Source organism: Strix aluco, chromosome 4 (assembly GCF_031877795.1).
Source record: "Strix aluco isolate bStrAlu1 chromosome 4, bStrAlu1.hap1, whole genome shotgun sequence".
Lineage (NCBI taxonomy): Eukaryota > Metazoa > Chordata > Aves > Strigiformes > Strigidae > Strix > Strix aluco.
The window spans coordinates 88005103-88021285 of record NC_133934.1 but is presented as its reverse complement, the minus strand read 5'-3'; the positions used below and the strand labels follow the sequence as shown (position 1 = coordinate 88021285).

General features: G+C 47.1%; 1 protein-coding gene across 1 annotated transcript; it reads left to right on the top strand.

The window, feature by feature from the left end:
• Positions 1–907: 907 nt before the first annotated feature.
• Positions 908–16160, top strand: DDB2 (damage specific DNA binding protein 2). The gene is given in 12 exon segments (XM_074824025.1): positions 908–1053; positions 1902–2085; positions 4889–5019; positions 6114–6305; positions 7206–7351; positions 11006–11105; positions 12496–12673; positions 13352–13497; positions 13777–13941; positions 14247–14292; positions 14956–15116; positions 15118–16160. Coding segments are annotated over 12 exon segments (1617 nt in total). The 5' UTR covers positions 908–975; the 3' UTR covers positions 15208–16160.
• The last annotated feature ends 23 nt before the right edge of the window (positions 16161–16183 follow it).

The window sequence follows — 16183 nt, the reverse complement described above, 5'->3', positions numbered from 1 at the left end:
AGACTGTGTTGTCTGTCGGTGGTTATAATTTTTTGTGTATGTCATTCTGATATTCTGAGGATGGTAGCAACTACTACTGTGTTGTTACAGTTCAGGAGGAAAGCATAGAGGCTGGGTTTCTGTTGTTTTTCTAGTAGTTTTTCTATGCATTTCCTAATATGTGAGAAAACGCATAGGTAACTATGGTTATAAGTGCAAAAAACCCCCACCCCAACACCCAGAACCAACCCCTGAAGCCCCACAATTCGAGGAGTGGTTATGTACAGATATTTTGGGACCGATGTTCATAGCCAGCTGTGTGGATGACTAGACCTTAATTACTCTTCATAGTTACTGGTAGGCCTGAAGCAGGGGGCCCTGTGGCTGCGGAGCGGAGGTGCCCCCGCAGCGCAGCGCGGCCGGCAGGCAGCAGCCTCCCTCGCAGGTGGAGGGGGAAGTGCTGGTACCTCCAGCTGCCTTGGTAGGGCTCTTCCTTCCCCATTCTTGTGCGCTTCGTCATGTAAGAGCTGGTAGTCTCTGAGCTGATCTTGCCGTGACTTTTTTTATCTGCTTTTAAAGTGCTTTTTTTTTTTTTTTTCTGTTGAGTTCCAACACCAGGTGCGTCTTCTTGTGGAAGTTGTGTTTTGAAACGTGTCCTTTTTTTGGGGTTGCTGTTCAGTGTTTTGGGCCCTTACTGTGCAGCTGTAACATGCCAATTTGGTGCTCGGGAAACTACTAAAAGGCTCTAAGTGCTGCACCAAAAAGAATAACGACGATCAGCTGCCGAAGGACCCCTCACGGATTCTGCGTGTTTCGGGCCAGGCCAGGGGCGCAGCGCGGGCCTCGCCGCCGCCTCCCGCCCCCGGGGGTGAGGACGGGCCCTCCCCGGCCTCCCCCCGCCGCCTGGGCCGCTGCCCCTCAACGGCGGAGGGTCGGCGGGGGCCGGGCAGGCCTGCGCCCCGGGGCGGGGAGCACCCGCCGCTTGCCGCCCCGGTTATGAAACCGCGGGGGAGGGGCCGGCTGCCGCCCGCCGTCCTCGGCCGCGCCGGGGGAGCGGAGGCCGCCGGAGCGCAGGTGAGAGCGGGACGGCCCTTCCCGCCCAGGCCGCGGGGCAGCCGGGCCGCGGCGCTGAGGGGCGGCCCCGCGGGACAGCCGGGTGAGGCCCGGGGGCGCGGGGGGGACGCTATTTGGGGAAGCTGGCGCGGTGTGTGCCGAGCTATATTTAACACGGGCAGATCTCTCCGTGACAGCCATCCGCGAATTGTAAATAAGTTTCGCGCTAGCAGGGGCTGAGCCTGTGGGACGCTGTGGCGGAGGATCTTTTCTGCGACTGCGAGCAGCGTGTGACCACGGCCTGTCAGCCCCGAGGGAGGCGGGGGGAGGCCCGCGCCGAGCAGTTCAGGTGTGGTTGCCAGCCCGTGGAGGAGCCCACTCCAAGTACCAGGTGGTGTTGTGAGGAAAAAAAGTGGCCGTTACATAGGAAGTACCTTCTGAACACGTTTGGGAGAAGACCGGTGGGCCCCGGCCATCGTCATAAAAGCTCTGACCTTTTTCTTAGCTGAATCTAAAGAGCTCAGTGTGAGCTACTAGAGAAACAGTTAGGGTATTATGTGGTTTCACAGATGTACTTTATGCAGATCTGTGGGTTTTAAGCTTAAAAGTTCGGTAGAAGCACATCTGTCAAAACATATTCTAATGCTTTAGGATACGTTCATTTTCATATGTGAACAAAGAAGAGTTTATTGAACCTGTTCCCCTCTCCAGCAGAGCACAACAAAAAGCTACTGTCATGCTGATGAAAGAGGGTACAGGTATAATCACTACTTTCAGACCGCTGGGATATGTTTCATTCCAGTTTTCCTCTCTGTCCTCTAGTTAAAAGTGTATGACGGTCTTACCTTCCATGCTTTGTTTGCTTTTAGTGGTCAGACAGAATGGCTCCAGTGAACCAGCCAAAGGACAAGAAGCATGAGAGGGCACATGAGTATTTGTCGGAAGAGACAAAATCAGCTGGGAAGAGGAAACCGGACTACAAGGAACTAGGGAATGAGCCACTAGCAAAGAGGTTGTTTTTGAGAAAAACATCCAAATCCCCAGAGAAAATCGGTAACATTTCCTCAGATCCTTACTGTTTCTTCCAAACAGATTTACCCTAAATGACAGGCATCGACTAGTTGAAGAGGCAGAATGCCAAGAAGCGTGTTCAGACATGAGTGTTCAGATAGGCTTATATATCAAAGTGATACACAGACAAGTATTGGGGAAGTACATCCTCAGGTTATCTGTCTAGTGAGTGTGTGTGAGTGCACTCATACATGCGTGTTTAATTTTTGAGACTCCGTACCCTTTGGTAGAAGCCTACTCACTGAAGATGCTGTCACAGCTTATTTGAGGGTTGTTAAGTTCTGTGGAATTCCTGAATTACCAGACGTCTGCTTTATTGTAGGACAGACTGATCTTGATAATACATTATTCTTTCCCCCATGCAATTTGTAATGCAGTTTCATAGTTGTAAGGTTGATATCCTACAGCATCCAGTCTAAACTGGCATTTCCACCCAATTCTTTGCATATGCTAACTTTTGCTCCAGTAAGTAGGAATACTTTCTATGTTTAGATTAGGCTGGACAGAATTTCTACTAATCACTTCTCCTTGTGCATTTTTTTTTTCCTTTAGTATGTAACTTTAAAAAAAAATCAAAGATTTTTGATATAATGAGGAGAGGTGATTAAGTTCCAAGATACTGGAAAGGTTAATGCTTTGCATTATCAGGAAAGTTGTGTAGACTTCAGTAGCAAGGACTATTTTCATAGAATCATAGAATCGTTAATAGTCCAACTGTTAACCTAGCGCTGCCAAGTCCACCACTAAACCATGTCCCTGAGTGCCACATCTACACACCTTGTAAATACCCCCAGGGATGGGGACTCAACCACTTCCCTGGGCAGCCTGTTCCAGTGCTTGACAACCCTTTTGGTGAAGAGATTTTTCCTAATATCCAATCTAAACCTCCCCTCGCGCAATTTGAGGCCATTTCCTCTTGTCCTATCGCTTGTTACTTGGGAAAAGAGACCAACACCCACCTCACTACAAGCTCCTTTCAAGTAGTTGTAGAGAGCAATAGGGTCTCCCCCTCAGCTTCCTTTTCTCAGATAAAACTTTTAATTCCATCGTTTGTTTAGGAGATCACTAGAGTTACTGTCTTGTGTGGAAATAGTACATGCTTCCCGTACAAATTTGGCTTTAAGGATCCAGAAATTGCTGAAGCATTTTTCAACAATGAGAGATAACAGAAGTTCTACGATTTTGTACATTTCCGTTGTCTGGTGTATAATTCCAAACTTGAAGCAGCTGACAATGTGAATAGTGGATGTGGAGGCAAAATACTCTGTTTGGAAGAAGTTCTGTGTATAGCTGTGGATAGTTAAAGCATCTTCTGTAGTTAATTTAGCTACATGATTTTCATTGAAACTTCTTGGCCTGATTTTTATGCAGTTTCTGTAAGATTTAGAGGGAATTGGATGTAGCTAGTACTTTGGAAAAAAGAGGCCAATCATATTTTTCCCATAAACCTTTTTTAAAAAGGTGAAGACCTTTGTATCTGAGCTTTTCCATTCTGCGTTCCAGTTTTGATTTTTATGTGTTTTGGAAAAAACTATTTTTTCTCCTGAGGATGGGAGTCCGGTTCAGTTTCTTGCTATTGAAACACCTTTTAAAGGGTTTCTTCCAGCAGATTCTGCAAAGGCCTGAAGTTTGTTTCTTAATAAATTATCATTCATAATACAATGGAATTTGGAAAAAATACCTCCATTTCCGCCACCTCTAAAGAAGGAACTGTGGATGCTAATTCTTCTGAGAAAAAAAATAATTAGAATATAAATACTTCTATACTATTTCAACAGGTGTGACAAGCGTTGGCACTATGTTGGCATGTTTAGTCTCATACCTGTGCATTTCTAGGCTCCAGCATTGCATTAAAGAAAGATTTAGTTTAGGTTCTAATCATACAGAATGATCCCTGTGTTTTTGGTCTTCTGTTTTTTTTTTTTTTTTAATAAATATCCTTGAATGAAAATAGCATTTTTGCTTCTTAAGAAGTGCATTTGACGTCTGGATCCCCTGGGGTGTTACAGAGCATTGCCGTGGGCATGATTAGATCACAGACATGGGGCTGAACAGATCCGGTTTTTATGTAAAGGTCCCTGAAGATAAAAACTTGGAACATGAACAAAATGTGGAAGCATGCTGTACTCTCAGCAAAAATTACTCCAAACAGAAAGGTTTTCAGGCGATGAGGCGTCAGCAAGTCTATTATCAAAAACAAAACTCGCAGTGCTGGACGTAGACTGTACGGGCTACAGCACAAGCAGATCGAAAATTCTGATTCACAAGCGGGCATTTCAGGAACTGTGTGGGAACTCATGTTGCTATGCTTGGGGAATTTTCAGGTGTTAACGCTTCTGCTGGTCACATGTCTGACCTTCCCTTTGCTGTACCCAGGGGCTTACCGCCTCCCATGGCGTATTTCCAAGTTGTTGGGGCTCTGGATAGCATCATTGTATTTTGGGTATGATCCATTCAAACTGTAAATGGTCCAAGAGATGCACCACCCGTGGCATTGCTTTAGTCCTCTCCTGTAGTCTTTTTGATAAATCTTAGGCAAGGAGAAGGAAGGTTTAACAAGAGGAAACATACACAAAGCTCTGGCAGGCTATGGGAAGCACCGAATTCCATAATTGCAGAGGCTGCTGCACCTTAGACATGTAAGAATCATTTAGAGACTTTTTGTCTTGTGGCTAAATCTTTTCATGGATGTAGCAGCAAATGCAGGCGTCTTCCCGTGGTGTTTAGTGAATGAGCGTGATGGGTGCTGGCTCTCTGTAAGTTTTACTCTTCTCCTCTCTGGCAGGTTGGAGCAGAGGTGGGTCTGTGGTGAGAAACAACAGAGTGCTTTTCCATCAGCCGGAGCGGCAGCGCAGCATTGTTCATTATGTCTACCAGAACATGCTGGGAGGCTTCATTCGGGCACAGCTCAGGCAGGTGAGGAGTTTCTCCTTCATGACCTGGGGGACATCTCAGCTCCCTACATAAAAACGTCTTCAACATGAGCAGGGAAACTTTAAAGGGGCTTAAAGTTCCTCACATACTCGGTTTGTGGCTCCAAGTCTGGCACACCCTTATGTTTCTTAATCCTGTAAAATGCAAGAGCAGAGATGGCTTTCCCTTTCAGTTGACCCGACCCTGTCGCTCTACATTTTATCCTCTGTTAATTCTGTGCTTCCTTAAATTGTATTTAGACTTACCCACTCTACCAATTGAATCGTTGCACAGTGCTACTTTTTCATGCTGATCTGACTGTTTTGTCATACTGGTTCTTGTATCCGCTCTACTTTGCTAATCATGTCAGATTTAGTGTTGATTTTTCCTCTTCACAGACGTATTCCATCAAGTCCATAATGCTTTACTATTTTTCAGAGCCATAGTCCTTCTTTCATTTGAAAATTAACTTTTTCTGTAACTTCCGTAGGTGGGAAGCACCTGGGCTAGCCTTATGTTCCAGGTTATTTATCTGTTTTAAGTATTCAAATGATAAAGAAATCGCCAAGCTCGCCTAAGCAGTATCTATTTCTTAGCTGAATAACCCTTACAGTCGTGCCATGGTTTCTCATTCCCTGTTTCAAGTGTTCTGTTCACTCCTGTGCCACGTAGCTGAGCTGCAGGCAGTTTGGATGGAGGACTGTAATGTTGTATCTCTGGATGATGTGTAGCATTTTGGGATGTTCAGTAAAGACATAGATAGCCATAAGTGACTTTTACTGGGGTGGCAGCATGTTCTTCTCCCCTGTGAATTACGCAGCCTTTCTAGCTCAGCCCACGAGGCTCAGCTCCCCGTACATCATTTGAAGTGTGGTATCTCAGTCCTCTGTTGCTTTCTGAGTGCTGTGGCTGATGTGAGTTTGTGTGGTAACAGGCCTTCCCTTGGGGACAGCATGTTCTCTTCATTCTACAGGGAAGCTTAGAATTTTGTGTGAATGTACTAATGCTGACGGCAATTAGAAATTGGTAGCACCCCTCATTCAGAGAACCTCGGGGCATCCTTGCAAAAGTCATAATTCTCTTTATCTTTTCAACAGTGCCTGCAGGTGCCCTTTCTGCATTCTCTTGCCTCATACCGCATCTTTCGAATAGCAAGTCCCTTTGACAGGAGAGTGACATGCCTGGAATGGCACCCGACACACCCCAGTACTGTAGCTGTCGGTTCCAAAGGTGGAGACATCATCCTTTGGGACTATGAAGTACTTAGTAAAACCTACTTCATAAAAGGGGTAAGCCTCTGGGTGCGTGGAATGGGTGGGAGGGAAAACTGGAGCACCACCGAATACTGCACATCAAAACTGAGGTCTGTTGTGAGAAGCACTTAAGGGTCTTGGGTTGCAGAGTAGCTAGCTAAATGGGGCAGGGCTGAGATGCAACATCGTGTCTCTTCCTAAGTCCCAGACTGTTCTATAGTGCTGGGGAGAACTGAGGCATGTTGGTCAAGTTCATAATGAAGTGGTACTTAGCATGTGCTCATGGAAAAATAATACAGCAACTGGCAAAACAGTTATCTTAAAGGGATGCCAGAAACAAGTAGGCAGAGAGGGCCTGTCTGGTTTAGTTTTATCTTTCTCTGCTCACCTTTTAGTCTGTGTCAGATGAGGAAACATCTTTGAGTGGGGAGAAACAAAGTCCCTTTTTCTAAAGTGAGAAACTAAGGTAGAATGAGTGGTTTATATAGCTGGCGTGCCCTCTCGTTGCTGTATTCAGCTGCTCCCATTCTGAATACAGCAGAAGCTTACAGAATCCCATTCTGAATTCAGCAGAAGCTTACAGAAAAAGACTGTAACTTTTATCCCCTCTAAATTAATGTAGGTATACGCTGGGAGGAGGTCTACCCTCCACAAATTCCAGAGTCATCTTTCTCTTTTTGTACATAGTGTGGTGCCAGCCAGCCAGGGAATACTTTGCCTGGGGACTGAAGGAGTTGCAGATTTGTCCTCTGGGAGGGCAGCTGTCTGGACAGCCATCATGTGGGAGGACATGGTTGTCTTTGCCTCCTTGAAGGGCTGTGGTGTGTTTCACTGTTGCTGTTCAGGACATACCAGTGAATGCAGACTTACAGAACACACTTTTCTCCTTCCCCATCACTCAGTGGATTTTTCTTTTGTTCATCCCCTTCCTTGTAGGTGGGAGCTGGAGGGGCCATCACAGGACTGAAGTTTAACCCTTTTAACCCTCGTCAGCTGTACACTTCGTCAGTTGCTGGCACTACCATCCTGCAGGATTTTAATGGCAATACTGTCCGGGTCTTCACCAGCACCGAGGACTGGGAGTAAGAAATAACAGCAATGCTTTGGGCCTCTTTGTCCTGCTGGCAGGAGGGCTACAGAGAGAGAGAAAGAGAGAGAGAGAGAGATGTTTGTCTCCAGTATGTGGGAGCTCGGTTTCCTCTTCTCCACATACATGTCCTTTGTCCTCCGAATTTCTGGGACCTTCCAGGGAGGCTCACTCTGCTTTTTTATTTTTCTCTGAAATGGGGTGGTGGGTAGGAGAGAGCTTTTCTTCATGAAGGGGAGGGACTCTTTGATGCTGCTTACTTGCTGTTATACATGGGAGAGTGTAGGGGTGCCAGTGGATTTCCTCAGCTGTCTGGTTTTAAACCTCCCATAGCTCTGTGAGCTGGGGACCTTCTAACCTCTTCACCTGTTAGCAGTGCTGCTTGTTGTCAGATGGTTTTTACAGGACCATTTATAGTCCCCTCAGTGCTTCTCCATAAATGCCACTGACTTCAAGTGGTGTGTATCACAAGGATTACGCCAGTTCATCCCACCTAATTTTTGGTGCTTATCTAAAATACCAAAATTAAAGAGTCTGGGCTCCTTCAGTAATGAGTGGAAAGAGGAGATGAATCGTTAGAGGCAGCTCTGCCTACGCTAAGAATCACCCTCTCAGACTGTTGCTTTGTGGACTCATGAGGAAGCCTGAGCTTTTCAATTAGTTACTTCAGTTCAGTGCTTAAAGGTAAGTGACGGAATTTGGGTTGGCCTCCTCCTTACTTTTCCCCACCTGATTCTTTCTGGGTAGCAGCTCTCGTGGTTGGTTTCCAAATTGGCTGTTTCCAGCTGCTGCCTTATAATAGGGCAGAGGGTGAACCCAAGTGCTAGGATGACTGGCCAGGTGAGCAGGGAGGGATAGACTGGGGCTGGGACATCAGGATCTCGTATCCTAGTGGGATGCCTGTCACAGCCATGATGCCTGGATTTGAAAGGGCATGCTGTCCTATTCCTGCTGTGAGGACAGGCAGCCTCTACGGGTGGGCCTGTTTTTTTTTCTTTATTGGCTTCTGAAAGCTGGTATTTCCAGTGAGACTTTGTTAAGTAGTTGCTCTATGAGCAGCAGATGGAGTGCACTTGAGTATCCGAGAGTTTGGGGACTCCCAGCTAGCATCCTTCTTTTCTTTGTGTAGGGTTTCCACGTTTCCTCAGCAGATGGACTGGGGGGAAACGATGTGACAAAACAACATAACAAAACCAATATAACGTAACATGGAACATAAGATTCCTGTGCCATGGGGTTAGCAGTAGGATTTCTCCTTGCACTGCTCTCATCCTGCCTGCTGGTATCTTGAGAAAGACCAGATAGATACAGCACTGGAAGCAGACTGTAGGGAACTGGTGAATGAAGTCTCTGTAAGAAAAGCTTGGTGCAGGGCTGTCATGAGATTTTACGTGGTTTCTGCATGGAATGATGCTGGTTTTGCTTGTGATCTCCTAAGCCTGGTCTAAGCCGGGTAGTTCACTGCAGATGAGTGCTACCCCCATAGCAGAAGCAGCAATGCTGCTGGTGAGGCTTGCAACCCAAAGGGGTGGGGTTGAACTTAGATGCTTATAATCTATGTGCCGAGATTGGGAACAAACAAGGAAAAAAGAGTTCTTATGTACACGCCCTGTCAGAAAGCAGTGCATTGTACCTAGAGAAACCGGCAGTGTGTTCCAAGAGGTGAGCATTGTATTAGGATTTTGTCTTCCACTCTAACCGTGATGCCTCTTGGCTTTGTGTGTATTCCAGAAAGGGCCAGGAGATTCTCTCGGAGACATCAAGTTCAGTCCTTATGAGGCAGTGAAGCTTTATGTGGCATCAGGGGATGGCACCCTAAGCCTGCAGGACCTTGAGGGCAGAGCGGTGCAGGTCATCTCCCATGTCCCGGACTGTGGCCATGAGCACCATAATGTTTGGTGAGAAGGGAGCACTGCAAGGTTGATTCTCCATTCCTTGGCGTTAATGCTGTGCTGTTTCTTGTGCTCTCTAACATCTTTACTGTTGCCAGTGTTAGGAGACTCTTGCTATGAATTGATCCTGTGAGGGAGCCTGGAGACAGGCTCCTGGTCCTGACCCCAGCACTGCAGGGTGGGTGGGGAGGCAGGTGGCCACAGGGCACTTACTTAGGCTTTTAGATAGCTGAGTGTGCTGCCTGCATCTTCTGGTGTTGCCTTCTAGTAACATAATCTCCTGTCTGGCAGATATTGACAGCCTTTCACTTCATGAAGTGTGAGGTGAGAATAGTAGGGTCACTTCCTCCTCTTCCTTGTCATCAGTGTTCTGTTTTGTCTGTAGCAGTTCAGGTAGCATAGGAAAGCCACAAAACATTCCTGCACAATCTGCGTTTCAGGTTATTGAGTTTACCCTGCTGCCCTTCTGGAGGCTTCAGGCTCACCATGCTTATTTCTATGACCTCGAATTCTAGAATAATTTATCTTTGCAAGTGAAGCTTTTCCAACAAGTTCCCAAAGGACCCCAGCTTTACCCTCGCTGCCCTTCCCCTCCCAGCAGAGCTGGCGTTAAGACGTACGTCTTTATCAGATAAGTCTCTATTCAGTTTTGTTTCCTGGAACATGAAGTTGAGACAGTTTGATGTGCGACTTTCCAGGCCAGTGCTTTTGTCTTTTCTTTACTGCTGCTTCAGTGTTTTGTGGCAAACGTAATCTGAAAGCTGTTTCTGTACATTTGTCAGTGTCGCAAGGATGTTCTGATCTTTCCCAAGGTGTGTCCATATGCAGGCACCGAGTGGCTCTTTGGCCTCTTCTGTTCCACTGTCCCAGTGTGTCACACCCCATCCAGTGAGCACTCCGCAGATGGCTGGGAAGTTATTCCACATTGTCACCAGCAGAAAGCATTGCTGAGAAGCTGTCCCCCTTCCTGATACTCAGGCCCACACCATCAGGCAGGAGATTGTTGTTACAGTCTGTTACAGTCTCCCTTGTCAGGGAGAACTGGGTGAACATGAGCCAGCAGTGTGCCCAGGTGGCCAAGGCGGCCAGTGGCATCCTGGCTTGTACCAGAAATAGCGTGACCAGCAGGGACAGGGAAGTGATCTTACCCCTGTACTCGGCACTGGTGAGGCCACGCCTCGATGACTGGGTTCAGTTTTGGGCCCCTCACTACAAAAAGGCCATTGAATGACTCGAGCGTGTCCAGAGAAGGGCAACGAAGCTGGTGAAGGGTCTGGAGCACATGTCATATGAGGAGTGGCTGAGGGAACTGGGGTTGTTTAGTCTGGAGAAGAGGAGGCTGAGGGGAGACCTCATCGCCCTCTACAACTCCCTGAAAGGAGGTTGCAGAGAACTGGGGATGAGTCTCTTTAACCAAGTAACAAGCGACAAGACAAGAGGGAATGGCCTCAAGTTGTGCCAGGGAAGGTTTAGACTGGATATTAGGAAGTATTTCTTTCCAGAAGGGGTTGTTGGGCATTGGAATGGGCTGCCCAGGGCAGTGGTGGAGTCCCCATCCCTGAGGTGTTTAAGAGTTGGATTGACCCAGCGCTGAGGGATAGGGTGGAGTTGGGAACGGTCAGTGTGAGGTTAGTGGTTGGACTAGAGGATCTTCAAGGTCTTTTCCAACCTAGATGATTCTGTGAGATGCGAACCAGAGCTCCACTGCCTTTGCTTGCCAGTGGGAGGCAGCACTGATGTTGTTTCTTTCCCTCTAGTTGCTGGTACTGCAGTGTTGATGTTTCTGCGAGCTGCCGCGCAGTGGTGACAGGCGATAATGTGGGCAACGTGGTCCTGCTCAGCACTTCTGGTGACGAGGTTTGTATGGCTCCCCATGCAGCATCTCCTCTGCGGGAATCTTCATGGCTCATGTGCTTTCCTATACTACAGGGACCCTGAAAAGAGGAGCTTGCAGCTCAGGAGAGGAGTCCGCCCATTGCCTAGGTGGTGAGAAGGCCTCCGCTTCTGCCGTTCATTAGACATTTTCACATTGTTGAGTATAATGGTAATAATTCCCAAACAGGGACTGTGTCATGTGCTACCCCTTCCTTAAGAGTATTTGCTACTGGCCAGAGTAATTATAGGGTAACCTGAAGATGTGAGCACCCTTTGCCAACAACCTTCACGCTTCCAGAAGCTTAGCACGCTGATGGGAGTTGTTTAGGAGATCCTGCTTTGAGGTGTCCCCTTTCGTGGCCTTGGAGAGGGTCCACAACAGTTCAGCCAGTGCTGGGATAGAAATTGCACCACTGCCGTTAGCCAGGAGAGGGCAGGCAGAGGCAGGCTGCGCCTTCGAGGCTGAACTAGTACGGAAACGTTTTGGAGAATAGTTGGAGTGGGCCCTGATTTCCAGAACCTGCTGTACCGTCACACCAGAATTACCCCTTCCCCTGCCTGTAAGGGTGACATCTGTAAGAGTTTGCCACCCAGTGTGCTGTGCCCGGAGGCAGCTGTGTAAATTAGCAGGCTGAGTCAGGAGTGCTCCAAATGATTTGTGCTTATTCGAGGTTAGTTGCTTCCTTTCGTTTTTTTCTCCCAAAAGAATGTGTGAGTCTTTTCTGCACTTGGGAGATAACCATTGTTGTAGGGAGGATGGGCCAGCTTTACCCTTTTGATTAGAAATAATCTTTCAACTTTGGATATAAATTTATTCATGGCCAGTTCATATCCATTTATTCTTGTTAATTGAAATATTTCTCCTACCCTCATCTTCCTTTGCTGATGTATTTCTAGAAGCCAATTATATCTCCTCTCACCTTTTTTACTAAAATAATCGAAGCAAGCTCTTTTGGTCTTCTCCCATAAAGCAGGCCCTTCCTTATTATTATTCTCTCAGCAGTACATTTTCTGTACCTGTTCCAGTTTGTTTTAATCTTTCTGTAGGTGGAAGACTGGCACCGCATAAAGTATTCCAGATGTGGTCTTGCTTTGTACAGTGCCACTAATACTTCCCTCCAGGAACCAGGGATTGTGTTTTCCTTTCTCATAGCTGTAATAAATTGGCAGATCAGAGTTCTCCTAGAATTAGTTAGTTCTCAAGGTCATTCTTCTTCTTTCTTATTTCCAGTGGATAAACTCTTGGTGTATTTTAGAAGTTTTGTTACTCTGTAATGTGAGACCTAAAGAGTGCACTAGTAGATTATTAGTCCATTTCTTTACTCCAGACCTTACTTTTTTTCTGTATGATTTTCTGCTTCCTCTGCTGCAGATTTGGAAGCTGAAATTGCACAGGAAGAAAGTGACTCACGTGGAGTTTAACTCCCGATGTGAGTGGCTGTTGGCCACGGCGTCTGTGGACCAGACAGTCAAAATCTGGGACCTCAGAAACATCAAAGACAAAACGAATTTTCTTCATGTGCTTCCTCATGACAAGCCTGTCAATGCAGGTGAGTTAAGGATTTTGTAGCACGGATGTCTGCAGAGAGCCCACTCAGCTCAGGTGTTATTGTTGTGGCAGTGGCAGCTTTTGCTCAGATTCGAAGCCACGCCGTAGCTAGTGTTAAAGCAAGGAGGGCATTGGGAACGTGTGGCCAGCGGCAGGGAGGTGGATAGGGCAGCTGCAGCACAGTCATAGGCTTCCTGTGCAAACTGTGGCACTGTGCCTCGAGAGGCGAGTGTGGAAGCATCGGCAGTGGCTGAGATTAGAAAACTGAATTTATTGGGGCAGTTCCTGTGACAAAAGCAGAGCGTGAGACTCAAACCTCTGTTTCTGGGGTGCAGTTTTACCAGTTCATGGAAGTCCAAACTGCAGGTGTCTATCTCCAACGTTTCCACTAACTTTCCATTTGAAGGAGCAAGTTCCTTTCTTTGCAGTGCCTCTTTCTGTGATTCTAAAATGAGAATAGTGATTCTCCCTATGTAACCCAGTGCTGTAGGTTTCAGTTTACTGTTTGTAAGAGCTTTGTTTGAGACAGGTAAAGTCTTGATGTTGGGACACATGGCCATATTCACACCCCTGTTAAAGAAATAGCAATGTGTTTCCCATCAGAGAAATGTGACTTTTATGTTTCTTGTCAGTCACAGCACTGTGATCTTTTGTTTGCCTTATTGTCCCCCTCTCCTAGCTCACTTCAGTCCAACAGACAGTGCCAAGCTCCTGAGCACAGACCAGCACAGTGAAATCAGGGTTTACTCATCTTCAGACTGGACCAAGCCACAGCATCTGATCCCACATCCCCATCGGCAGTTTCAGCACCTCACGCCTATTAAGGTAAGTCAGTGCAGTCTGAGAGGAGTATCATGCCTGGTGCTAGCAGCCAGCTGTAAATCAGAAGCAGGTCTGATTTCTGATCAGGATACTGCTACATTGGTGGGTGGGTGTTCACGCTGCTGCGACTCCCAGCAGAGCGCTGTTCTGAGGATACTTGTGTTCCTCAGGCTGTGGGGGTGGGATGTACAAAGCGTTGCTCACGCTGGCGATTGTCTGGTGCGTGTCAGTATGAGCTCTGTTCCTTTCTCTTAACTCCCCATCGCTCTGCTCCATGACTAGGCAACGTGGCATCCTCGCTATGACCTCATTGTAGCAGGTCGCTACCCAGACCCTAAGTTCCCAGGGCACACAGTGAATGAGCTACGAACTGTTGACATTTTCGATGGAAACACCGGGCAGATGGTTTATCAACTCCATGATCCAAATGTTTCCGGTATCATCTCGGTGAGTTGAGCACTACAGCTAAAAGGACCCTGCTGCCTGAGCCGCAGGCGAGAGGTACGGGTTAGGGACTAGAACAGGAAGGAGTCCCCTCTTGTGACAGACTGGCACTCTCGGGGGGTATGGCTGCTGGCTGAAGCTGGTGACTCGAGCAGGGCTGGTCCGTGGTCATCTGTGGGTTTTCTTTCTGTGATACTCTTTAGGGAACGTTTCCAGATGGTTTGTTGCTGTTACATAAGCCCTGGTGCTCTTATGACTGTTATATAACCAGTGATGCTCTTACAGACTGATTGTGTTTCCATTTTCAGCTCAACAAATTTAACCCCATGGGAGACACGCTGGCTTCTGGCATGGGTAAGCAAAGAGAACCCAGGGCATGAGGCAGGGGTGGGTTCCAGTCCCAGAAAAGGGCAGGCTTGTTTCTCCAGACTAAGGCAGTTTGTGAGTGAGGGTGTCCCAGATCCCTCTATAAATATTTCCTACATATGTAAAGGAGATCGAGACGTTCTTTTCAATGTTCCACCTTTGCAGTTAGGGAACAGGTTTCTAGTCATCTCCTGTGAAACGCTCCCGGGAGCGTGGAGTCCGGGGGAGCAAGCAGCCTCCCCGCAGCAGGGAGCTGCTGCCATCTGCCGGCATTGTCACAGCAGCAGAAAAGGATGGCGGGGGCGGGGACACAGCCTTTTCCTGCCGGGCTTCGTTTCATTTATCTCATTTCCTAGGCTGCAGAGCCAAGATTACTCTGTTTTTCACAGGCTGTATGGGATTAAGGGAGCTGGCTGTAGGTTTAGGTCTTAGACCTGTAACAGATGAGATTAGGAATGACTTGATGATGTTTCTTCATTAGATCAAATTTCTATGGTTGTGTGGAGATAGCGTCTGCAATAAATGTCTTTGCAGCCTCTGTAAACTTGGAAATATCTTAGAACAGACAAAGAATTTTGAATTTCTGGCATTTAAGTGACACAGCCTTTGACGCAGAGTTTCTGATGCACAGTGCTTAATTTTTCCTCTCAGGCTTTAATATTCTGATCTGGAGCCGGGAGGACATGGTGACCAGGAAGCAAGAACATCTTTTGAAAGCCATGATAGAACGGAGGATTGGAGACTGGAGTTTGCCCAGACTTGGAGGGCAGAGGCCGTCAAACCCTGGGACAAGCAAACTTAAAGCTAACTTAACTGTCTTGGGAGCTGGAGGAGATGAGAACAAAAAGCAACGATTCTACATCACAGGGAAGGAAGCGGAAAGGGAAGGATCTAGAGAACTGATTTAGTATTTTGGTCCTTTCTGGATCACAGGGTACAAATTCAGTGTTGGCAATGGGCAGTATGAGCCGTGCAGGGCATTAGACTTCTACTTTGTCCTTCCTCCCTGGATTTGATCTGGCTTCCCCGAGTCTCTTTGCCTCCCCTTCTGGAAAGTTGTGTCAGTATTCAATTCTTCCTCCAAGTGGAATTACCACCCATTTTATGAGGCACTAGGAAAACTTCAAAGATGATCTCAGATCCTGCTGAAGCTACTGCTTCCAGCCTGCCACATCTGCTTGTCATCACTTGTCAGAGGTTACTGTCTCCTGTAGTCTGCTGCAGAGCAGCTTGTGACAGGGTCCCCAGCCTGTTCTAGTCAAACTGAGCTGAGAAACCCTTTGCTAACAGGATTAACATCCTGCAAAGGTAGACTGTTCACAAGGGTGAGGTGATAGGTGGCTTGGGTAGCCTGGGGAACGCCAGCCTCTCCCATAAGTAAGCTTCTCACAAAACGTGCATCTGTCAAGACCTCAGGTCTGTGCTTGCAGCTATTTAACTAGACCACAAAGAACATGATGATGCCAGAGCTCTTTACCTGCCTCATGGGATGCAAGGGCAGTATAGTGCTGGGAACCTACTGATTCTGTAGTTTATTTTCAGAGCTCTAGGCTTTTTGTTGTCACTGATTAGTTAATTTTTTTTCACCCATGCCTATGTGCTTCAGAATGTTGGATAAAAGTGTTGTAAAGCAGAAACGAGGGATTTCTTCCAAACACCCCTGGTCAGAGCCAGGTTTCAAGACTGCTGTTAAACTGAAAAGTTTTGCTTTTTTTAGTTTGTTTGCAAGGCAAGCCTTGCTGCTGTCCCAGAGGTTGATGGATGGGACAGGCTCCAGGCCTGCTCAGATTCTCTATGTTCACTTTTACAGTTTCGCAGTATTGGTATTAATAAAGTTTTGTACTAAACTAAAATTATTCTTTGATACAGAGAGTGGCTG